At 40.8% G+C, this 26,220-nt stretch overlaps 1 protein-coding gene across 1 annotated transcript in view; it reads right to left on the bottom strand.

Moving 5' to 3' along the window:
- The window catches only part of ADAMTS18 (ADAM metallopeptidase with thrombospondin type 1 motif 18), a 78,445-nt gene that overhangs the window by 24,219 nt on the left and 28,006 nt on the right, over positions 1 to 26,220 (bottom strand). The window contains exons 4-16 of the mRNA XM_066327956.1: positions 25,554 to 25,875; positions 21,216 to 21,415; positions 20,424 to 20,507; positions 19,401 to 19,560; positions 18,773 to 18,878; positions 15,541 to 15,678; positions 13,960 to 14,113; positions 12,844 to 12,939; positions 11,641 to 11,789; positions 6,028 to 6,200; positions 3,594 to 3,724; positions 3,330 to 3,453; positions 1,919 to 2,163 (exon numbers count right to left, since the gene is read on the bottom strand). Coding sequence (XP_066184053.1) covers positions 1,919 to 2,163; positions 3,330 to 3,453; positions 3,594 to 3,724; positions 6,028 to 6,200; positions 11,641 to 11,789; positions 12,844 to 12,939; positions 13,960 to 14,113; positions 15,541 to 15,678; positions 18,773 to 18,878; positions 19,401 to 19,560; positions 20,424 to 20,507; positions 21,216 to 21,415; positions 25,554 to 25,875 — 2,082 coding nt within the window. The remainder of the gene's footprint in view (positions 1 to 1,918; positions 2,164 to 3,329; positions 3,454 to 3,593; positions 3,725 to 6,027; positions 6,201 to 11,640; positions 11,790 to 12,843; positions 12,940 to 13,959; positions 14,114 to 15,540; positions 15,679 to 18,772; positions 18,879 to 19,400; positions 19,561 to 20,423; positions 20,508 to 21,215; positions 21,416 to 25,553; positions 25,876 to 26,220) is intronic.

Below are 26,220 nucleotides of genomic sequence, written 5' to 3'. Positions count from 1 at the left end.
TATATCTTCAGTTTTCTGGCATTTCTGCTTTTTGGAGTTACTGGTAAGTTGTAAATAATGCAGATCTCTGAAGAGAAAATTCTGCATTTTTTTTTCAGAATTCGACTTGTTGAATGTTGCTTAAATTATTAAAGGAGAAAAAATAAATCTTCACATAACATTTTTAGTCATTAGAATCCCCCGCTACAAATGCCAGTGGTGTAGGTATTTCAATAAAAATACAAGGGAAGCCTAAACAAGCTCTGAAAGGAGCAACAGCCTCCAGTTAAATGTTACATCTTAATAAAACTGTTTAGCATAATTTGAAAAGATGAAAATAGAAGTGTTATTTGGCATTAATTTATTTTCTTTAATCTTTATTCTGCAAAGTATGTGCATGATATGCAGCCAAGTCTTCCTGCAGGCAACTTATTATTCATATTTCAGCTCTGTAATAATAATACAGCTCAAATCTGCTTTGGGTTATGACAAATAAGATTCCTGGGAGTTCAGCTTAACATTTCATAGTATTTGTAAGTGTGCTTGTTTTGGTGCAAGGCAGATGATCTGCAGAGAGGGGAGCATGTCTGTCACTTGTAGACCCAACTGCCTGGACTAAAGGAAGATCCCTATGAACACACATACCCAAAATGAAAATTCTTCAACAGAGAAAGACGTTGCAAAAGGCACTGTGAATTGTGATGGCAATTTGTGGAAAGACAAGCCCTTAGCCCATGTCAAACTGCCTGTTCTAAAACTTGTGTTCACCCTAAAGAGCTTTAACGTGCCCATGGTCCAAGGCCTTCAGTGGTTCTCCAGGACACATTTCAGTCCATTATTCAGCCAGCAGGAAGAGCAGCAAAGCTCCTCAGTATTCCCTATACACACTTCACTGGACTTGTGAAAGCTTTTGTCTGGGCTTGCTCTCTCTTGGTTTAACAGGCCCAAGCTGGGCAAGGGAGCAAATTCGAGACTGGGATATGGGATGGGGGCAAGGACAGCAGGATGCTGCCTCAGACAGGGGGCACAGCACTCGCTGCCACGCTCCCCAGGGGCACTGCACCTTCCAGAGTGCTGCTGGAAGCTGTGGGGAGGAACTCAATCCCGGCTGGGGAGCGATCTTTCCTTCTCACAGAGAAGGAAGGATTCATCAAAACAGACTTAACAGCTGAGTTACAAAGACACCTGCTAGAGCTAAAAAAGGCAAACTAATGGAGCTGACAGGAAACAAAGCCCTCGATGATTCAGCCAGAAATGGCCCCTCAGGTGTTCTGATGGATTTTAAAGGAAAATCTAGCTAAGCAACCTAACGCAGAAGAAAATTTTTCTTAGAATAGCAGTAGCAGAGGCCAATTTCAAAATTGTAAAACATGAACTAACCATGTAAGTACCAACTTTCCTTTCTGCTTACAATAGTTTCAACACAGGACATCTGGCAAACTAAGTAGGTGACACAAATTTGATTGCGAGATGAACATATATAATAGAATAACAGAACCAAGGGAAATTCATTTTACAGGAACCTGTGTGTGGTACTTTGACTGCAATCCAAGGTGGGTGTGAAAATGGCTCCACTCACCTGCAGTTTCAGGAGCGTTATTTGAACCAGTAACCATTGAGCATTGACATAATGGTACCTTTAATTTTTATATTATTAACGTATGGGAGGCATTTATAATCTCCATCACCACTGTTCAATTCAGAAATTATGCTATAGGGTGTTTTATGGGTCTTCCTTTTTCACTGAACTTGTGACAGCTTTCGATAAAGCAGTGAAAGGCCCTTCAACCCAGCACGACCACACAATGAAGTCTGAATGCTGTAGTGACTCAACACCATCCTCTAATCTGTCTGAGAGCCCCAGCACAGAGCTGAAGCTGTCGTTCCCAATCCTGTAATGGACATCAGGGGCAAGAACAAACAGAAGAGCCAGGCTTACTTCAAAGACCAGCGTCTCATTAGTGGGTCCTGCCGCGTAGAGACTCTCGGGGTGGTTAAAGGAGCGTTGGTAATCAAAGACTGTCCCAGCAAAGGGGAACTTCCCCGGCCAGTCGATGGTCCAGTCTCCTGTCAGGTAGTACCTGCTGGCCAGGCTGCGCACGGCCAGGTAACTGGGGGACACGTGCATCTCCTGCAGCCGGATGCTGCGCGCACCCGCCGGCACCGTCACTACCGCGTAGTAGTCTGTCAGGAGAGGAGGAGGCAGCACCGTGTTGGCAGCTGGCACACATGGAGGCCTGGCCCGTCTTTCCGAGCCAGCCTGAAAATCAGCACAAGTTCAGAAGGCACACAGCTGTTCTGACTCACCAAGTTAGTCCGTTTTCACCAGGAAAAACCAGTTCTGATTTCAACACGCACACACCGCCCCCCGCCCCATGCAGACTGTAATCAGAGTTAACTCTGAGGTATTTCAATTCCTGAAATTTTTCCTCGTGATTAAAGGCAAGAAAAAGCAAGTTCACCTTAGAAAAATGCAGAACACACTAATGGTGGCTCCTCTGCAGCTTTCCCTGTAGCTCCCTACAGTAGTTGGAAGGTACCACTGCCAACCACAAGGGCTTTGAGGTGAAGTGCACTGGGATGCAGAGTCCTCACAAAGCCCTGGATACCAGAGCATCTCCCTGCTGACAGCCAGGGCTACATTTCTACATCCTGGACAATATCCTGGCCTACATTACTATAACTACATTACTACATTACTATATTACTATGTTACTGCATTACTATATTACCATATTACCTATTACTGCAGTAAAATAATGTCTTATGACCAACAGCAAACAGATCCTCAAAACACCCCGGTGGGTACTGAAATCTTATCTGAATTTTATGCCTGAAAAACTGCAGCACAGTGAGATTATTTGCCAAGAAGCCTGGGACAGTCCACTAAGGAAAAGCCCACCTCCCAGTGCCTGGATCTTCCACTGAAACAGCTGGACAGCTTCCAGACAACTTAATTTGAAAATGGACATGGAAATACTGTCATGTTTGGCATTATGCTGTGCATTGCTTTTTATATGTTCCACAGTCCCATCCCAGTCAGAGCTGCTGACAGCTATTTTTTCACTTGCCTGAATCCTAAAATCTCCTTCAAGAGGAAATTCACACATAAAGGGAAAATGTGGCTCAAGAAACAAGAGAATTGTTTAACTGACCAAGACTTATGCTCACAGCCTTCTTGTTACCAAGAAACAGGAGAAATGTGAACTCTCCTCTCACTCTCCCTGTGATTTTCAGCTCACATCTGGACCCTTAGCCACTGCCTGAATGAGCAAGGAGTCATATATATATATTACATGGGGACACAGCAGAGCAGTGAGTTGATGATCGTGGGGAACAGTTTTCCTTACCATTAGCTTTGTGCTGGGTCAAGTATTGGCCTTTAAAGAACTTGCACGTTGAATTATCTCCTTTACAAACTCCACAAGCATCCAACACAGCTTTGGAACCAAGTCCATGATCACACCCTACTTGCTGCAACCAAAAGGCACAAGTGAAGGACTCAGACAGAAGGGAATTTGAAGAAACAGCTGCATTTTCCCTAAAGGAGTCAATTGCCCACTAATAAAAAAAAGATAGACATTAGGATTGTAAGAAACTTAATTTTATCTTACTTCACATATTCCATCAATACAAACATCATAATTATTTGGAGAACACAGAGTTCCATCCTTCACTTTGCTGGACATTGCAAAGAAAAAGTCAAAGTCTTCAGCTGTGCAGTACAATTTACATCTGTCTTCCTCTGGGGAGAAAAAGAAACAAACAAACAAAAGACAAGAAAGCATTAGCAGACCTGCAGTGGCAAAGAGATAAAAAGCATCTTGGCTGTTGTTTCTTCCTGTATTCTAGAAGATAACCTACATGGATGAACTGTGCATGGTAGCAACTCAGGAGACCAAGCAGCTAAATAGAAATATAGCTAAATAGAGTAGTTTATATTATGCTTTTTTAAAAGCACATTTGCTTGTCCACACAAGAAACAAAGAATTCCAACTCAGTGTGGGAGCATTGCCTTAGCTCTGCTGCTGCACCCTGCTTTCAGTTCCACTGCTTCACAGGCTGAAATTTCAGTTTTATTAAGATAAATGGGAGACTGCAATAATTTTATTTGAAGTTTATTTAAAATATGGGGAAAAGATAACATGGCACAAATGACCAGTTCAGCTGAAAATTAGAATTGCAGCCAGACTTTCCCCTCACAAAAGTATTTTTCCTCTAACAAATCCCAACCATTGTAAAATTTCTCCTTACACACAGGTGGTATGTTATGCTTATAAAGAGTTGATTAATTCTGCATAAACAAAACCAGTCATGAAATTGTAAATATTATCACAATTGCTGAGATGCAGAGTTTTAATACAAATTCAAGTGCAATGAATAAAACGGCTTTTAAGAACATGAAATTGGATTCCAAAGAGTATCCTTTTACTGTTAAATCAGCAGCTGATTTCCAGTAGTCCCTTATAAAGAGGCAAAGAATCTGTAGCAATTTTGAAAACCAGATCATGTTTTGAGGATGATAAATGGAGACCTTGGGAGAGCTTTTAGAAAGCAGCTGAGAGAAGGATGGGCATTTTCCACTTCAGAATCTCTTGGGGCATCTTGCTTTTGAAAGTTACATCCCTTGCCCCTAATTTCAAGCCTCTTTTACTAAAGACAGCCCCTCCCTTTAAAACCAAGGTAGGCATCTTAATTTCTATTAAACAAGATGTATTTTTTGCCCTACTATACAACATCCACTGCTCCATGCTGTGAAACCATATTTCTTCCCTCTGTTCAACCTCTGTTCACACTGGCCTGTTAGGACATTTTAAATACCTGTAAAAATGTCCACAAAGGCTTTTGAAGAAAATATAATCATGCTATGAATGAAAGTTACATGTATGTGCATATATATTTATATTTAATTATATACATTATCACCAAGAGCAAATTTGTACATGTGCTAAACAAAGCAGCTACGATGTGAGAAAATTCAGACACTTTTATTCAAGTAGTGCTTTCAAACTAGAGAAAATATTTGTTTTAGCTGATCAAAGTAAATACCGACTCAAAATATTTGCAAAATTGAGATGCATAAAGTAAAAATAAACTCACTTGTGCAAAATAACAGAAATAGTTATTGAGACCAGAACTTGATAAAGATCTCTTAGTAAAAGATGACTTTAAAAAATGTATGTCAGTACATTGTTTGCATTTCCCCTTCTCATGGGACCATACCAGCAGAAAAGTCAAAAGGTTGATTTACTGTTACATTTTGAAATCTGAGAACATTCCAAAAGAAGGAAGATTCTGGTAGTGTTATTGTGGAAGCCTACATTTCCCATGCTGAAAATTCCATGGAAATTGTTTTGCTTGGGTTTCAGACTAAGCAATATGGAATATAAAATGAGAGAGAGAGAGAGGGGTGGCCACAGCCGGAGAGTCACAGTGAGGACAACGACTCGAATTCCCAACCCAAATCAATCCTGCATGTCCATGCAGGCAGGATCACACAGGAGGCTGGCTCCAGCTCTGCTAGAAAGCAGTGAGCCTGTACCTGCTGATGCCTTAAGTTGTAGCTCTCTTGTATTTCCAGATTCTGTGCTGCCCAGGGGGGCAGTTCTGAGCTCACATTCAGTGTCACTCAGCTCTGCACAGAGCAGGGAGACAAAACAAATCCTTTTCCTGCTGGAGACCAAGGACAACTTTCAGGCCCAAAGCACAAACAACAGTGGACAGAAGGGAGGAACAAGAAGGATGGGGCCTCACAGCCTGGAGCTGTAGTTGGACAATTAAACGCCAATATACAAATGGACCAAAACTTATAAAAATGTCAGACCTCATGACCAGCCAGCCATTCTGTGACCATTATGAGTCCACCTTGGGTGTAGCCCTGGTCAGGCCCTGTCCTGCCCAAGGTGTATCCTGGAGACCTTTTAATAAATACCTGCTCTATTCACTAGCTCTGTCCACTCTCTGTTTCACATCAGCCCTCCCAAGGCACCACTGCCTCCATTCACAGCACAGGTGTGAATCAGAGCTCCCTGCCCTGGCCCCTCTCACCTTCCACTTTGGTGTAGGGCTTCCACTTGTAGAACCAGCCCCGGAAGGGTTTGCTGTTGTACTCTGCACACTGCAGGGCTCGGAAGTCGGGGCTGTCTGCTGGGCAGGGCTGCTTATTGCAGAGCTGATAAACACGGCCAGAGCCTTGGCAGAACTTCCCACCGTACTGAGGCCTACCAGGGGATAAAAAAAAAAAAAAAAAAAAAGACGATTTTGCAAAATCTCCCTTTTGTGTGATTGGCATGTTACACATGTGTGAGAATACAGGGAACAGGAGAGGACGTTCTGCCCTGGGAGATCAGTATTTCTTACATGGGCCATTAATTTTCATGGTTCCTAAAACCAAGCAAAGCAGTTGACATGAATTATCTACTTGGATCGCTGCAGACTCAGCAAAGATGCAACCATCTAGAGGTGAGTCATGTTTGCACTAATTTAAATTTATAGGGCTATTTGGTACTGGCTGGGTTCAACCTTGTTATACAGCTATTTTTACTCAGCTGTAACCAAGGAATGAACATGTGCAAAGAATTACCTATCACAATTAGAGCTAATAAAGGATAACATAACATTGATCAAACAAAAAGAGAATGAATGATTATATTTGCTTGCTCATTTCTTTTGTAAATAATTTTTAAAAATGTGCTTTTAAACAGTCAGAAGAAACGGGGACTGTTCATAGTTGTCCTGCCTTAGGAAAATGCTGGAATTCAGGGGTAATTTTAAACATGTCAAGTCCACTTCAGCAAACCTCACCTGGGCATTTCCCTTCATCTTGGCCAGAAGGGAAAGAGCATATTCTATGACTTTGTTCATATCTCACATTATCAGAATATTTTTTTTAAACCTTCTGGTCTGTGCACAGACATTCTAAAACAATGTAAAATGCAAGAGTTGCTCTTTTAAACTTAGCAATTCACTGATGTAATTTATGCAGTTTCACAATGCTCAGATACACATCTGCAAGCACTGAGCCAAGTCTTCAAAATAATAAATTCTAAGAACTCTTTGTTGCATTACACATTTCTTGCATCAAGGGAAAAGAAATGTACCAATGCTATACTTGCCCTCATTTATATAACAATTTTTTTAAAAATTAGGGAACTTTCGTACTTGAAGGACAAGATACAAACTTTGAGTAGACAGCTTCACCCACATTACACACATTAACAAAAAAACCCAGATTAATATAAAAAATACCAAATAACAGTTATATATTAACTAACAGCAAAAATTTAAAATTCTGAGAGTACAGAATGTGCAATTGAAACATATTGTTTTTTGAAATCCCTAAACACTATGCTGTAACTATTCCCCACATCCAAGGATATCAAGAAATTCCTGATTTGCTCATGCCTGGAATAACATGGAGACCTCTCCGTGCAACCTGGAGGATAAAATCCAGGTGCTTCTTCTGTTTGCTCTGGTATAAATTTTAACTCCCATACGCCTAACCCTCTAACCAAGCTGGGACTTGCCTTTTTTATGTTCTACTTACATAATATATCTGCCTTTTCCAGAATTCTGGACTGCAAAACAGTCTTTCAGAGAAAGAGATGGAAACCCACCTGTTACTGTATTTAAAACTGGGTTAAATCACCTGCGAAATGTGCTGTGGAAAAAAACACAACTTTCAATGACTTTTCCTGAGGTCACCTGCCAGCTAGACTGATATTGGGTATAACGGTGAAGGTCTTAAAGTCAAATTTTCTGTCCTAGTTGGTGGCAATCCAGCCTGTGAAGGGCAGGGAGGATGTGGAACATCAGTGAAATCAGGGAGTGTTTATGTTGACTTTGTGCAACTGGTCAGAGCTTTGAGTTAAGGCAGCCACACTGCTGGGTGCTGACTCAATTCCCTATAGACTTTCTTTACAGCTTCAGCACATGGAGGATTTCTGACCTCCTTCAACCCCAGAGAACAAATCTGCTTCAGTGTAAGGAAAAGAAGCAACCTCCTTCCAAGTAAATGCCACCAAATAAGCAATATAATAGAATTATTTATGGCTAGATCGTGATTTCCAGCCGCACTCTTGCATTTGAGGATGGGATAAAATTCCTCCAAACTAAGGGAGCTCTGAAAGAAGCATTCTGTTCCCCAGCTCCATTACAGCATTTTAATATTACATTCCCATTACTAAATTAATAGTACATTCCCATTACTGAAACTGTTGGCTTGAGAGCAATGTAAACTTCTCCACCTTCATTTTTACCAACAAGAAGTCAGTAGGAGTTAAGTGATTCCCAGGAAACGAGATGGAGATCTACAAATGCAAATCTCTGTGGAAATACTATTATCCACACTGAGAAAATCACACTTTTCTTGAAGATGTTTGTAACATCAGCAGATTTTGGGTTGATTGCCTCCAGAAGCTGTTGGTATATCCACACTTACAGTGGAATGCCCTGCACAAAAGGGTATTCCAGTATTTCTGTAGTGGTACAGTTCCCCCAACACAGAGATACAGCCTAAAGCCTTCAGCCCTCTGTGAGCCCCCAGCACTGACATGAACAGGTTGACCTGCATGAGGTCTTGCTGAGGATAACTGGAAAAGGGAGAAATTTGGTGAGAAAGGCCAGCAAGGAAAAGTCTCCAAAGACTGATTTGTAAAAGGAAGTACTCCACTCCATATAAGACTCAAATATTAAAATGCTACAAGAGTAGCTTAAATTAATTCTGCGTAGCCTTTTAAAGGTAGATTAACCATGATATTCACTGCAACACAACAGAGAGAGAGGGAAATCCTGGAATTCATGGAATAAGGAAAGTATTTCATGCAATACCAAATGAATTAGGACTCTGAAATTCTGGACTCTTTCACTTTTTGTAGTCATTTAATTTCATGCAGGAACACCTCTGCTCCTCTTGTGGGCATATTATGATAGTATCACAAAGCTTTATTATTCTGCATGAGTCTGAAAGGTCTACAATGTCTTTCACAGTCTTTGTCTTTTAAAAGTATTTTAAATGGCATCATTAATTTGCATCAGTTCACATCTTATATTTTCTATAATCACTGTTACAGATATTATACACAAACGATTTTAAAAAGTGTGTTCAAGCAGTTTTGATTCAGTCTTTTGACTGCACACATGCCTACAACTTCATTCTGCTCTGCTGAACAATGCACTATTGTGAAGTGTAGGATGCAGTCCCACAGATATGATTTAGGTATTAATTTAAATCTCTCGGGCACTCTTCGGGTTCTTTCCCAGCTAAACTATTAAATTATGCAATCAATTTCTATCTTGGAAAAGTACCTCAACTGCAAAGTGCTGTGGTGTATGAAAACCAGATCCATGAAATTACACTGTGACAATTCACAGGAACATAATGATTTTAGCAAATCTGCCCAACTCTGTGGACTACAGGTGATCCCCATGTGTGTTTGTCTGTGAGAATTTGTGCACAACTCCAGTGGGAATTCCAAAGCCATACCCAGAGCTGTTTAGATGTGATCACAAGAGCTGCCTGAAAATTGGCAAGAGGAATAGAACTGAATTGGTTTGATATTATTTGCAAGGAGGATTTCACAAACTCAGACATGTACTGTGTGAGTACAGCCTGATGCTGTATTCTTCATTTGCCCTTAAATTTCTGGTAAGGTGTGTCACCCTTAAAATCACCAGAAACTGAGATATTTTCCTCAATGTTCATAAGAAGTCAATCATTTTGACTTCATTTTAGAGTCCAGTCAGCTCTTCATAGATCCACACTCCTTGTTCTAATCTCTTACCAGAAATGTCATTCTTTGCAATTTTCAGAATTTTGCTATCCAAAATCATCTATCAAGCTTTTGAACAAAATAAACATTCGCTTCTACACAAATCTGGATTAGGAAAAGTGAAATAAATATATCACATATAAAATAACATACATGTATGTACCAAGATATATAAACATCTGAAATGTTTCAGAAATTCAGAAAGAAAGGAATCATTATTCTGAGTTGCTGTGTATTTTTAGAGGTGAACAGTGAACAGGGACTAGTCCTTAAATAGTTTTGTGTGGTGTAGCATTAAAAATAGATGATATTACTTTTCTTCTTATTCCAAATTCATACAAAATGCTGTGATGGCAAATACCTGGACATTTGTGCCCTGTTGTGTGGCTTATTTATACTCCTGTCGTTCCATCAATGTAACTCTGAGAGCAAATTATACCGTCCTCTCTTTGCCCTAACTGGATTTCCACTATCACAATGGGATTAAATCTAGTGCAAACATGATCCAGCTCTGGTACCATGTATGACTTGGTTACATCAAATCTTACTTTATTAGAACAGATAGTTCACTCTGAAGGGAAGTTCGAAATGCTACAGCAGCTGACACAATCTCTTCATGTTGAAGAGATTGTGTTTGAAGACCCCAGAAATGTTTATCACTCACACCACACTGAACCATTTCCCCTACTGGACATTGTCCTGTCACACAGGGAGAGCAAGGGGGAGCTTACAAGGGGGAGCTTGTGCAGCCATACAAATTCAGCAAGAAAAGCAGGGACCAAAGCAGGAAGACCAAAATATAAACACATGGCCTCTAACTGAGACCCCACATTCTTTTGCTAAACCGTTTAACAAAGGAAAATATCCATATAATTTTATTTATGAAAATGAACTGAGAAACAACAAAAAAGTTGACAAAACACTCTGCTCTGGATCTGCAAAAATTGGCTTGACTGAGGGTAATAAAGACTATTTTAACTAACTCACATTCTCCTATAACATAGTATATGAAACATGGATATTATTACTGCAGCACTGTATAGTAGATGAGAGGCTTCTTTACAGCCTCATACAAACTGTGTTATATTTTCTCTAGTTTTTATTACTGCAGTTTAAATGCTGCTTTTATTGTGTGCAATGAGGAATACATGTGTCTATGCCTGCTGAATTTGTGTACGAAATAAAACAGGGAAATCCTTTTCTTCTTGTAAGTCGCAGTGAGTTGAATACTTGGGAAAGGTGCTGGTCAGTTAAAACTTTTAATCTACTTGGAAACACTTACTATAATGAACAGTATTTACAGAGAAGATATTAATCAGAGGCATAAAAAAATGTTTCATGAGTTAGCACACAGTTCTAGGGTTCAGCAACTTTTGTTTGACTCATGAAATATAAAAGAATGCAAAGAACATGACAGACATGCAGAGGCATCTGTCCTTATCATCCTGGATAATATGATCTCAGTAGACGTCTTAATAGCTTTTAAGATCTTTTTCTGCTGCTCTTAGGCTGTTAGGTGTAAGAATGTCTGTGTGCTGCTTCCTTAAATGTAAAATGTAAAAATGTCTGTATGATGCTTCCTTACTTCTGCAGGTATTTGATAAATTGTAGCATCACAAAATAAATGGAGCAAATCGGGCTGGAGATGTTGAGGTACTCCAGGAGTCTGCAGCCAACCAAGGACATAGCTCTGCCTTCCACCCACTGCCTGCCCATCCTGGCCACAGGAGAAACCCTTACAAACATTTCCACACACATTATTTCCCCACGGAAAGGGACTGTACAAACATTTCCACACACATTATTTCCCTGCAGAAACAGACTGTGCTCATTTTCTGCTCTAGCGACACGACCAGCAGAAAAACACTACCTTTCCATATCTGTGTCTTACTTTGGATTATTGCAGTGTCTTTCCTGGTAGGTGACCCCCCCTCCACAGGTGCGGGTGCACTCTGACCAGGGGGACCAGGCTGACCAGTGGCCATTGACGGGCTTGGGGCCGTGGTCCCCGTACCGGACACACTGTCCCCGGCGGCACCACTGCAAGACAAGGACACAAACACACGGTTAGCAGCAGCCAGCAGATCCCAAACAGAAACAAGAACACCACATCTAAAACCCCCAGTGCTTGATCCTAATAAAGATAAGGTCACACACTGGACTCAATGAACAGCCCACAGCACAACAAGGACTCTGGAGCGGGACATGAACAGCTCACAGCAGGACAAGGACTCTGGAGCGGGACATGGATCCATACAGTGGCATAGACAAGTAATGTCTTAATATTTATCCAAGATCTGAGTTCAGGATCCCTGAGGTAACAAATTTTCAAAACTGCTCTCTTAAAGAGTGCTTTTTTGCCCTACTTGTCCCCCAGTAATCCATGTTACTTTATGGCCCTGTGCTGTAGGCCTCAACACTTCCCATGCAATTTACAAACAGAATTCTGCTAACATGTCTCCCTTTTATGATTCAGTTACAAAATACTGCACACAGAGACAAAGTAAAATAGAACATTTGTCACTAACTTAAAAAGCAAAACAATGTTCTGCTGGAAGATAGCTTATAGGAAAAGAAAATATTTTGCATAACTACAGATCAGAGTAAATTAGAAGGTTCAACTCAAATAAATGCAAACAAATGAAGGTGAATACCAACAAGTAAAATGACATAAATTAGATGTAAAGATTATGTAAATTATAAGGTTTGACTCAAATGAATAAACTCTTTTAGTGGTCATCTCTGATGAAAATACAGGAAATATTATGGCTTAAGGTATTCTCATATCAGAGTGGAATTTGAAGCACTGATCTAACTCCCATTATAATTAATGTATTTTCTTACTGATTAAGCTTTGCCAGAGATATCAGATCCCACAGCTCGTTGGGAGAGGCACCAGGCCCTACACCAGACAAGCACGCCTGGGAGTCCACATGCTGAATATGCATCACAGTGGAATCATTTACAAAGGAATCTCAAAGTCCAGGAGGGCAAATCTGGATGGATCTGGCTAAAACTGGTTTTGATGGGAGCTTGCATTTGACCAAAAACAGTCAAGTTAGGATGACAATATTTTATTTATAAAACAACTTACCATACTTATACCACAAGGTGTTCCTTCTGCTGCAGGCATGAACTTTGTCTCACATCTGTGACCCACTTTGTGACACCAGAGAGATTTACAGATATCCTGAAAAGGAAACAGTACTCGCTACAGCGCTCAGAATTTCCATTATTTCCTGGTGTTTAAAAAGAGTAACCAATGAAACATGCTTTTGCTACCTTAAAAGATGTATAAATAAAATCTTTTCTGAATATAGAAACGCCTGGGTTAAAGTTTCCTAGCAGAGCCTTCTTGTTTATGCACCATTTCACTATATATTTCTTAAAATTATATTGAGTGTGAGGTTATAATAGAACACAAGCAGTGTTAAAAAGTTCATGGCTAAAATTTCATCATGTCTGCAGGGACCACAATACTGTGAAGAGACAAGACTTTCTAAAGCACAGAAGATATCTGGAAAGGCAGTCTGTGCACTGTGCTGTTCACTCCCTCTTCCTTGTCTGTTAGCTGTGGAAGAAACACAGCTGCCATCACTTGAATAATGTGGTTAGTATACAATAAATCAAAATACTCCAGGATAATAACAGGAGTAAAAGAAATTACCATACTTTTTTTCAGAATGAGCACTCCAGATTATTTTAAAAAATGCCTTCTCTGAAGAGACCGGTAAGGAGTGTAACAGTCATAAAACAATAGGTTAATCTAAATTAATCATTCATCATGCAGTCAAGAGTATAAGTTACATCTCATTGCTCTAAAATAACCCTATAGATCTCTCCCAGACCTTTTGCTGTCATAAAAGTAAAACACAAGAAACTGAGTCCTTCTTACCCCACACCCCACACAAGCTTTGATCAAAACTCTACTGCCTGCTAATTTCCCTTAGCATAGCAGGCAAGTGCTCATGGCTCATGTGGATTCAAGTGCCCCCCTTATGACTCCTGGAGGGAACACGTTTCCTTCTGAAACCCCCCTGGGACTGGGATATTCCTCAAAAGAGGCCAGTACCTTCAAAGCAAACTGCCAAGCAAGATAAGGCAGAGAAATAGCCCAGGCCTCTGAAGAACCCCATATTACTTCTACTTATTCAGTGTACTGCAGTTCTCTCATGTCACTGTAACTTCTCAAAAATGCATCAATAGGTACCTTTACAAAGCTGAGGTTGCATAGTTTTGCTTTCATTCCAAATTGCCATTTGCACTGGGTATCAGCATCATAGATCTGCCCTGGCAGTTTGTCAGGGTATTTATACTGTCCTGTTTGCTTAGGTTCATCAATCAGGCAGGCAGCTTGAGCTGTACTATAATGAGAAGGTAAATTAATCATGACTATGATCTTTACATCAAAATATTTTAATTTGCTACAGACCAGCACAACTACATATTATGGTATACAGTACCTTTAACTAGTTTTAGAGGTATGCTCTGAAACAAGAATATTATTTGCAGGAACCAAAAGTTCATGACATCTTGTTGGTAGCCTGACCTGCAGAGTTTAAAGCAGGAATTTCCAGACTTTGGGACTGTGGTGACAAAAAAGAATGATGTCAACTTCTTTTCCTCCTTGTATTCCTGGGTAACCGAGAGCCAGGTGACTTCATCTACCTCTTTCCTTCAGTGGATGCCCCAAATGAGGGATCAGCAGAAGGAGCAGGCAGTGTCCCACTCCAGCACTGTCCTGTGTGGAGCTACCAGGAGGCTCCAGGGTGTGTCTTTGGGATGGCTGTGTCCAGAGCACAGCTCTCAGCTCCTCCTTTTCCCCTTCACCTCTGCCTGAGAACCCCTGGATACAGAAGGTCACTCCGGGCTGGATTTGCCTTCCAAGTGTCAGTCCCTGGGACCATATGGCAGGTTGGAGGGCTCATGTGATTTCTTAGCTTGAAATTTGCTTCTGTACACAACACATATTGCATCACTGCAGCATTAAAAAACAAACCCAGAACTCCATCACCTTTTCTGGCTGCTACTCTAAGATATTGATTGGGAATTCAAGGACCAGATTCACAGAACAAGGTGCCTGCTTCTCACTCTAAGGAATTAACATCTAAAATGCCTGTGTTGCTCTTGCTCAAAATACCTCCTACACATTTTTTAGTATTTCTGTATAGTCTATCCATGAATGACCAAAAAAAATAAGGGAAAGATTAATGTAGTCATGAATTAAACAGTGATTGAAAAACAGTTTCCTCTAAAGGGATCACTGAGTAATGACAACATGCTGGGAAAAAAACTGACATATTTCCCTTTCTCCTTTTTTCTTTCTCCCAGAAACAGATGTGAAAAATGTAAAATGTCCTTTACTCATGACATGAACTAGATGAAGAGAGAAACTCCAGTAAGAAAGGCCACTGATGTTAATTTACATTTTGCAATGACTTTGGTACCACTGTGTCTGCCCTTTTTTGTGTACACTTCCTACTAATTCTCTAATAAACTCAGCTGCTGACAGGAATGCCTGGGAAAGAATGATATGCCAGTCATTGATGCAGGGCATTCCTGGAGGGTGAAACTCAGGCTTTTGAAACAAGGCAGGACAAAAGCCCTTCCAGGCCACACCACCTCAGTGCTCCAGCAGCCTGAGTGTGTGGGCTCACACACTGCAAGGGTTGGAGCACATTTTAAAGGAGGAGAATTTCACACTTCAGTAATTTTTATGCTGTTCAAGAATTCAAGCCCAGTTACTAGAGCTGCATTCCCTGGCACTAGCCCAGATTTACATCTGACCTACCTGAGAAATTTGTTGAGATACTGCCTGCTGCACACAGACCAAGAAAACACTCCATTGTTTCCAGTGAGTGTGGGAGACATAATATTTCCCTCAGCTTTTCTACAAGCATTTCCTTCTCCATCGTGAATCATCCCGAAGCTGAAAAGAGAACCAGGTGGGAGAGTGAAAGTGTAGATTAAACAGAAGCAAGACAAAATTTGAGGGAAAAGAAACACTTTCTGGGTAACAGCTCTATGCTTGAATTGCACAGGGAAGGTGGAATCCATCCCTTTCATTCCAATGGGATGAAAACTTAAGCACCATGAAAATTAGTATTGGTATGAGTCAAATTCCCATGAACAGCAATTTCTGTCCTCACACACTTGTCTGATGGGAAAGGATGGTCAGGTGCCAAGGAAGAGCCACCCTGGTGCTGCACAGGGAGCCAGTGCCAGGACACTGCACAGAGGCACCAGAGCTGCAGACTGCGTCCCAAGTTCCCCAGTTTACCCACTTCTCACTCCCAAAGGAGAACAGTTCCATGGAGAGGCAGATGGACACCATGGATGTCATGTTCAGCCACACTGCCCTTTCCTATAAATCTGTCAGCTCAAAACCTGCAAGAGTGTGAGCCTGTCTCTGCCCACGGACAATGCCTGTTAATATTAATGCTGTGGAGGTCAGAATCCAGGGAACTACCACCCATAGGCATGTACCTTACCCACCATAACTGCTTTCCTTATCAGAGGGAAGAGCTCCACAGCTCCATTTGTAGCAAAGGAAATGGGTGGGAATGAATAGAATACAGAAGTATGAACATAAAAATATTACTATTTTTCTAATTTTGGCCACTAACTTGCTGTATTATCTCAGGCAAATCACACTGGTTTCCTCACCTTTGTTATAGTGTCATTTTGTCTAGACTGTAACTGTTAAATGGGAATAGTGCCTCTTACTTGGGAAAACTGCCTCTTATGGGGTGTTTTGCTCAGTCTGAGCATCAGGAGGCCCTGCTTTCACTAGGAGAGGTGTTAGGATGATATAAAAAATAATAAGCAACTATAAAAAATCACATGATAATTACAAATTATGGGGATTTTATTAATATAATAAAGCTAATTTTTAAAGGTTTTCCTTTCACTGTTCTGTATTTACTGACTGTATGGGACATCTGTGAATTTCCATGTGTTTGGGATAGAAATTTCATCATCTGTTACTTCAATATTGGAGAACACTGGTGACTTTATAAATGTAGTCTGTGTATGTGGAGGGAATATCTCATTTACTGGACTCAGGCCTCTACTGCTATAAATCATTACAGGCTCATCAGAGTTACTGCATGTCTTGCCACCAGCTGAGGCTCCAAACTTCCTAAAATACATGGCTCTTCCTATAAATGGACAAAAATAAAATACTACTTGAGTCAGTGTTTTAGAACCCCTCATAAAATACTGCGTTCCCTTGCACTGCAGCTGTGAATCTCCAGTTTATACCCCACTGACACAATGGGCTCTGAACACCCAGAGGAACTGTTAAGGTTTCAGGTAAAAACACAAACTTCAGAAAAATCATTAAAATGTCTAACAAAACACTAAAATGTCTAACCACTGAAGCTTTCAGTGGATCACAGTGTGTGATATTCCCCTCCTGTGAGACCTTTGGTAAATACGTTCACAGTGGACCTCAGCACCTCCAAGCTGTGACAGGTTTTTTTCTTCCAAGGAACTCTGTATCGCAGAAACCAAGTTCTGCTGTCTTACATCACATATTAGGTAGTCTCAGGACCACAACACAACAAATGATCATAAAGACATTTTGTGTCTGGTGCAGGCTTTTCCCAGGAGATAAGTATTTTATTAGGAGCATGGAAGTACACCAAAGAAAGGCTGAATAACATGTGAATCAAAGGCAGTGGTGAAAAAGAAAAAAAAGAAAAAATAGAAAAAATAAAATATTCCAAGCTGAATCTCTCAAAGCAAATAAGAAAATAAAAAGGGAGGAAACATTAAGAAACTAAACGAGATAATTCTTGAAAAATAAGCTGTGGTCATGATCCTCTCCTAATACTGATCGAAGGGCTTTAAAAATGTACTGAGGTCACTGAAACTGCATTAGTTTGACAAGAGGTTCAAACAATATTCATATTACATATCTGGTCCCTTGAATGCTTTGGCACAATTCCCACGGGCCTCACTGGCAGCTGGATTACCCTTTAATTCCTTGCTTCCCTTCAGATGTACAGAAACCTGTGAAAGGGTCACTGGTGTAGACATTAGGTCATAGTGTGCACTGCAGAGCATACCAGTGCAAAGAAAACTGAATAGTCCTGATGCAGCCAGGCAGAATGGGAAGGCTTCATGCCTTGAGCAATCAGCAGAATACTGTCAAATATAGTATCACTGCTTTCCAAAGGTTTTCTGTGTATTAAAGGTGCTGAAAAATAAAGACCTTTTAATTAAGCCGTTGATGTTAGGTTTGTCCCACACAGAGAAACTCTGCTTCTCTACTGCCAGTGGTGAGATGGACTCCAGCTTAAACTGTGCTAAACTGGAAATCAAAACCATGCACAAAGCTGTGGAAAAGTAATTCAAAATTACGGTGGAAAAAACAGCAGAACAAAGCCTGATTATCTTCTTTAGATTTAATTCAACAATTTGAAGAATAGCTGAAGCTCCATGAAAGATTATTAATGGTTTTAATTTTAATGGAGAAACACCAGGTTCTAAGAAAATTACAGTTTTTCTACAATAGAAATCAAATGGAAATCCAAGGGACATAAATACAGAAATGCAGAGACCACTACAAAGGTGGGTTTTACGCAAATCACTTATTAAACAGGAAGAGAGAACAAAGGACAGGTTAAAAGCCTCCTATTAAACACTGAGTCTTCTGAGAAAAGGAGACTTCCAAGAGCCTCAGAAATCACCTCTCCAGTGAAGCTGCAGTAACCTGCAGCTACCCTTCTCTTTTTGGAGCAACCACATGGACACCAGAAGGGATCTGCCTACCAGAACATGGGAGCAGTGTGGGAAGCTCAAAGATATTAAAGAGGACTGGCAAGTTCTGAGCCCAGCAGAACACCACTGGTGACCAGCCACCAGCTGCATGGAACCCCATTCACCACCACTCCTTGGGCTTATAATGCTTCATATTTAGAATGTGCCAATCCAAATGATCTATACATAACTAATATATATTAAATAGGCCATGTTTCCACTCACTTGCATGTTTGTTTATAGAAGAAGAAACTTACTTGTGTCCAGATTCATGAGCAATTGTAAAAGCCAGCCCAAGGCCTGTATCTTCATTAATGGTGCAACTGCGGTATTTGCTGCACATGCCACTGATGGGTGCAAATCCTGAAGGAAGGAAGCAGTAAAATAGCTTGTTCCTCTGCACAATTCCAAATACACGTATCATCTGCACTGGTCCTAATAAGCCAGTTTATTTTGGCACATAGAGACACTTGTCTACTTCATCAAGTTTATCATGGAGGAATTACAGCAGACTTTTATTTGACAATAAAAGAACTCCCATATAAAAAGTATAAATCAAACCTAACCTCTCCAACTACACTTTATTTGTAAAGATTATTCTCTCCCCCACAACTCACCCCCCATGCCCTTACTGCTCTCAAATTAGGGAGGAATCCCATTCAAAAAAGGCAAGCAGTCACAAAAAGAAAATAAAAATAGAGTGGCTCAGAAATACTTTCAAAATCATAAATATTCCTTGAAGAGGTGACAATCCAAAAATAATGCCATTCTCCCCTCTTCAAGATAACTAACAACATGTGCAAAAATGGCCTCTTTTATTTGAAACCAATTCAGCTCCTGCTGTGGACACCCCGGGGTTCCTTAGCCCATGTTGTGGTGTCACACCTAAAGTGTCACAGGGCTCGTTCTTCCAGGAGCAGATGTCAAAGCCTGTCAGGAGGATGGCGTGGTCGTGGCGCTTCCCGTTCTTCCCCACCAGGGCAGACTGCCACTGGCAGAAGCTGTTGAGGGACTGGTCAGCGTGGTGGTTGATCAACAACCCGCCCTGCAGGGACAGCACAGACACACAGACAAGGTGTTCCCAGCAGAACGTGAGAAAGGAGACTGAAAGAGTTGCTTAGGGAAAAGGGAGTTAACATTTCATATTTGTTCTGCATCAACTTATGTATTCCCATGGTAACTGTCTGTGATGGCTGAGTCAGCTGATGAGTGAATCTCTTACAACTGTAAAATAAAACTGGGCCTCTCCCCAGACACACAGATATTTCCAAAGCCGGTGGTTGGAATTACAGTGTACAAATATATTTGATTCCTGAGAATGCTGAACACCAAGCCATATTCAATATTGTGATTATAATGTACTGTAATTGCTGGGGAGGAGAAGTATTATCCAAGTATATCAACCCATCACAAATTGCTTTTCAGCAAGAGAGATTTTTTGTCTTCTTTTGTCTCAACGCCCTTGACACATGAACTGGCTCCACTCCCACCTTTTGTTACATGCTTTCTTCAGTTTGGGACTTCTGACTCCTTCCCACTTCTAATCATCACACCTTGGAAAGCCCAATTCAAAATCATTCTATTTATTTAAATACTTATTAAGTAGATTTCGCACTCCAGACATTCCTCCTCAAAGAAACATTGGGAAATGTTAGGTTTTATCTTACAGGAAGCATTTCAGTGTTTCTAAAGAATATTTATATGAAATGAAGAATTTCATATATAGAATCAAAACCCTAGAAGCAGTGAAAAGTAGAAAGTGTCATTTTGGAGACTTTGGCAGTTTTAATCTTCTTTTCATGCTCTATGTCTTAAGAACCCCCCCTACACATAATGTGGGAGCATTGGGTGCTCCCAATGAACAACAGCAAATGAAGTAGCTCAGACAAAAATTCTGACACAACTTACAGGCTCTTGTTCCAAAAGAAGCAGGCTCACAACAATGATGTTTATATCACTTCCAATTGTTCCATCCTTAAACAGACTAGAGACCTGCAATGATTATTGGAGAGGAAATATCACCTACATGCATAATCCCTTTTTAATGGATTAAACATATGTACTGAGTTATTGCCTTGGACTTCAATTTTCAATACTAACTAATGGAGTTATAAACCTCAGAGGATTAACCCAAAAGAGCTCAAACCAGAAGAATTATGCCCCAAACTACACTTAGTCAAAAACTCAAAAACATACTATTGACTTCAATGGCCTTTGATCTGTCCTTGGTCTCCTGGATCAAGTGTAATTAAGGTCAAAGTTCAAGCTCAAGTTTTACAGTACAAAAATAAAGAGAAAGTCCATGCAGGAAGACCTACTTCTAGTCAAATTGTATCAAATTTATGGAAATATATTTGTGTTTTCTCAGTAAGTGTTTCTAGGAGACATGAGATGAAACAGATAAAGCTTTATGATACTAAATGAATGTTTCAGTTTCAGTATCTGCCTTTTTTGTACTACAGAGGATGTATTTTAAAATACTTCCTATTTATTTTTTTTTACAGTACTGTTGCCAGAGCTGTGATGTTCTATATTTCAAGGCTTTGAAATAATATAAGTACTACATTAGATAAAGCTTGAAGAAAGGCCTGCATAAGGTGTCTCTGCTCTTTTGGTTATCAGTATTTGTCTAATGAAAGATCCTACTCTGACACAACAATATTCCCAGAGAAAAGGCACTTCAGTGACACCACACCTTACCATGTTCATGACTGTTAAGATATATGTTGTTACATTTTCCTTGCCATGCTTCTCCAACATTTTTTTATCTGCCACAACAAGGGTTTCAACATTTAGACTTCCATTCTTCTGGATTTTAGCAGATGATCTTTTGAACCTCGCAGAAGTCCCATACTCGTCTGAGCGAATGTAGGTCTCTGCTGTGGGTGGCTTGGGTGCATCTAAAAGGAAATAAAACTGTTTTGGAAAGAGTTCAGATCACCCATGAACAGTTTCATCAGAAAATGAAGTATCACAGGTTTAAAGCCTGAGATTATTTTTATAGCATGTGATTTAATACTTCTGGCTAAGTTCTTCCATATTTATTAAAAAAGACCTGATTCATTCCTGAGGGAAGGATGGCTACAGGGAGAGAAGGAAATGGGAGAACCACATTCGTATTCAATAAGCAGTTTAAAATAAGGAATTAATCTAATAAAATGGTAGCATCTGTGCAAAAAAATACAACACAATTTTTAACAGAGTATCTGCATTTTTTTCCTGTCCTTTTGATAACATCCTGAGGTGTTTGGCATGTGCTACTTACGTAGCAGTTGGCAAAAAAGTCCTTTCCACAACAGATGTCCACGGGCAGTACATAAATCAGATACACACCACAAGGAAATTCCTGCCAGCCTGATATTGGGACTGACATTGGCCTTCCATGCCAAACTGCCAGCAAGATTATTCCGGCTGGGAATGCATTTATTGAGTACAGGGAAATGTCAGGCAACACCAAGGAGGGCTTCACAACAGGCAATGCATATCCCAATTCCAGGGAGTACTTTGTCCCTGTGTGCTGGTGCAGCACAGCCAGTGGCACAGCTGGAGAATGGTTTCTACTCCACTTCTTCACGGAACCAGAAATCCATCTCCCACATCCTAGAGTGCTCCTCCACAGGTTCTTCTGCATAAACCTACACTGCCTTTGCATCAAGAATTAACTTAAAGGCCACTTGAACAAACTCTTTGGATAATAATGAGGGGTTTTTTTTGACACAGGATGTAACAACTTAAGTGAGGGAGCCTCCCCTAGTGAAAAAAAAAAAAACAACCTGCCTGTGTCTCATCAGAAAAGTCATTCCAAAGAGCTAAAACAGACCCTACTTTCTTCTATGCCAAACTGGGAAATCAAGAACACCACAGAATGCACACCAGTGGTCTGCTTTCTAGAACTCGGCACTCTGAGGTGCCTTTAACACACAAAGGACCAGGTTATGGTGATCTTCAAACGTGTCACTCATTATACACAACCATCCTTTACAAACTCAAAGAACTTTTCTTTTCTGGAAGCACATCAAGACACAAGGACAGGCCCCACCCAAGAGGAAAGTGCTCAGTTCAAGAGCCCAGGTAGTATTTTGAAAGCAATGCAGCTCCAGTGCTTTGGATACATATATCCATCAGCAGAGAAGTTTTGCTCTTGAATTTACCTCACTGCTTCTCATAAAACCTAAGCAGCAGCAGTTTCATGCATGTTTTACTAACTACAGTCCAATGAATTCTCATGATCTAAAAGCATTTAGGTTGTGACAAATAGTTTGGAAGATGACTAACTGGCTTTTCTAGTGCTTACAAACTGCCTGCACATGAAATTTTAAAAGATGGTGTGCAGGACAAGTTGTTTTTATGACACCCAAGTGGCAATGTGCTCTTCCCTCTTACTGCTCAGAAGGCTTGAACTCATTGTTAGGTTAGGAGAAGTTAACCCTGACTAGGCAGGTTTAATAGCAGAGGACCACCTTTTGTCAGCCTGAATTCTCCATCTCTTTGTTCATTTGAACAAAGCTCTATTTCCAAGTGACCAAATCGGATTTTGCTGAAAATTTCCAATTGATATGACTCCAGATCTCAGAATAGAACCAGGAAAACAATGTAAAAACTTTTTTTTTCTTTTTCTTTTTTTTTTTTTTTTTTTTTTTTTTAAGGCAAGAAGAAAAACGTACCAAATACTCTTAGAAAAAGGGTACCCTTACTTGGGTAAATTCTTCTGCATCCTGTATTTTTCTCTACTAAATTACAAAATGACATGTGAATTTCTTTGTTTCATTCAGCGAACAAGAGATTGATTTGTTCTATAAATTAACCAAGGCTGGGTCTGGAAATGGGCTATTATTTTTTAGAACTCCTTCCTTTCTTTCAGAAGGTTACAGGTATGAACTGCACAAAGTGAAAGACCACAGGGTGTGAAAAGAGTTTTGTGGGTAAGGTACTTAAATGCTATCTTGCAGAATCAGATCCTAAGAGTGTCTGATACCAAGTTCCTAAACAATGATTGGGTAAATCACTTTTACTAAACTCATCACAGTTGGATACTAATTGCATCTTCTTCATTTAATATAAACCCTGCTTGAATATGCAGCTAGGAGCTCATAGCTGTAAGTGAAATTACTGAATAAATAGATATACACGCAGAGTTAAAAAACTACAAAGTATTTTAAAGAAAAATTCAGTTTCTCAGTTGGGTTCCCAGAATCACTGGTTACTTCTGACCTCTCCTGCGCCTGTGAGTCCCATTTATAAGACAGGAATAACAACAATATCTTCTCACATCCCAGGAAATCATACAAATACAGTGTTCAAAATGCTCTCATCTATTTTAAGGATAAGCACTGTGCAAAAGCTCAACAGGACGTAGACAATTCTCATTTTGGACAAGCAGTCACAGGAGGAACAGTAAATGAGACACGAATTCACAGTGGACAATCCAAAGAAGATGGGCCAGTGTAGAGCAGAGGAGACAAGAGAGCACCATCAGCCCTGCTCTGCAGCAGGAAAACCAGACAGGAGGGAAAGGGAGGACATAATGAGGCAGTTTTGGATTGCATTAGAAGGCAAATGTTTACAGGTTGAATCATGGCCTTGCGCATCTGGTATTTGAGGGTTGGCTTTTAAACCTGGGGGGAAGGATTTTTCAAAGTTTAACAAGCCACTTGTTTTCAGGCTTCAGTCTCAGCCAACCACTTTTCCCACTAACTCCTTTTTCATTCCTTCCCTTCCATTTATTTCCTCCTTCTTCCTTACACACCTTTGGAAAAGGAAGCTGCTCATTTTCTCAGAACTTCAGTAGGAAGTTGGAAGAATATAAATGGACTGAGGCACTGTTTTCAATACTGTTTGCAGTCCTGGAGACCCTCATTAAGTAACTCAGCTCAGAAGCTGATCAGCTTTCAAAAAGACTCAACTGAATGCTAAAAGTACAGATATGGGGTCCAAGGGGGCTCTAAAATGTTCTGCAATTTGAGGGCCTAATGAAAGACTCAGAATGGATCTTGGCAGGATAATATATTTCAATATACGTTTTAAGACGTGGCTCCAAAATCTTATTTAAACAATTTGCATGGGTGGCTTTTTCTGAAGATCTCAGTTGCTGAAAATTTCATTATCAAATGGTGAGTTCTGAAAGACTTTTTCTCCATCCTCTCAGAAATTAACGATTTTGAAGGGTTTTTTTCCTCCATCTTCAAGCCTAATTATTTTTTTATCCCCAACCTAACAGAGAGAAGTTCAGGGACTTGGCATCCATCACTGTGCAGATCTGCTTTCTGAAAACTATGTCAATGCAAAAAAAAAAAAAAAAAAAAAAAAAAAAAAAAAAAAAAAAAAAAAAAGTCACCACTGTGATTTTTTAATCTAGGCAAAGTACAAGAAAACTAAACAGCAATTCTGGTGACTTAATAAAAGAGATGATTCTATGAAGTTAGAGGAAAACCTCAGTTTCTCATATGAGTTTCACATTAGAAATACATAATTTAAAGCCATTACATCTCCATCCCAAAAGGACATGAAGAGATGTGAAGCACACCTTGTGATGCCTTGGGAAGGCTGACCTGGAGCAGAGACCGGACAGAGACAGAGAATAAAGTAGGTATTTATTAAAAGGCCTTTAGGATACACCTTGGGCAGGACAAGAACCTGACCAGGGCTACACCCAAGGTGGACCCAAATGGTCACAAAAGGGACAAATGGTCACGAGGCCTCACACTTTTAAAAGTTTTGGTTCATTTGTATATTGGGGTTTAATTGTCCAATTCCAGCTCCAGGTTGTGAGGTCTCATCCTTGTTTCTCCCTTCATATCTACCACAGTTTGTGCTTTGGGGCTGAAAGTTGTCCTTGGTCTCCATGAGGAAAAGGATTTGTTTTGTCTCCCTGCTCTGTGCAGAGCTGAGTGACACTGACTGTGAGCTCAGAACTGCACCCCTGGGCAGCACAGAATCTGGAAATACATGAAAGTTACAATTCAAGGCATTACTCGGGACCACCACACAGCCTGAAACAGGCCGCTACCTCAAGGAAGGAGAGAAAGTTTCCTTACATACATTTCTTGCGACGTCCACAAAAATGCTGCTTGGGGAACCTTCGGCCGGCTGAGGCGGGCTGGCCGCGGGAGGCGCGGGCGGGGCGGCGGCCGGGCGGGGAGAGCCGGGGCCGTGAGGGCTGTCCGGGGTGTCCCGGGTGTCCAGAGTGTCCCGGGTGTCCAGAGTGTCCCGGGTGTCCCATGTGCACCCTCCCCTCGGCCGTGCGCTTGTACAGCACATGCGGGTGGTGCCCGGCCGGGGAGCTGTAGTTGTGCTGCCGCGCCAGCCGCTGAGGTAAGGGCGAGATCAGGAACTCCATCTGCCGCGTCCTTATCAAACCTGACTGGAAAAAAGGAAACCACGGGTTAGCTGGAACACGCCGGCTCCTGAGAGACCTGCCTGCAAAGCCCCGCGGACCACCACGTGCATCTTTACACCCAGCCGGGGATTTGTTAGCTCCACAAAGGCCCAGTGCAATCTGAGGGCGTCCTGCACTTCTCGGAATGGCTTAGAGTAATTTGTGAGACGGCTCTTCAGGTGGGTTTTGTAAAGCAAGAGTTGTTTTTAACGAACGAGAAAATAACAAACGATACAGAAACACAACAAAAGCCGGGCATGGTGCAGAGAAACCTCTAGAATCTAAGGCACCCAAAAAACCCAGAGTAACTCTGAGCTCATCCTTAAGTCT

The sequence above is a fragment of the Sylvia atricapilla genome, chromosome 12, assembly GCF_009819655.1.
Source record: "Sylvia atricapilla isolate bSylAtr1 chromosome 12, bSylAtr1.pri, whole genome shotgun sequence".
Lineage (NCBI taxonomy): Eukaryota > Metazoa > Chordata > Aves > Passeriformes > Sylviidae > Sylvia > Sylvia atricapilla.
The sequence above is the reverse complement of the archived record's forward strand: the minus strand, read 5'-3'. Positions and strand labels throughout refer to the sequence as shown.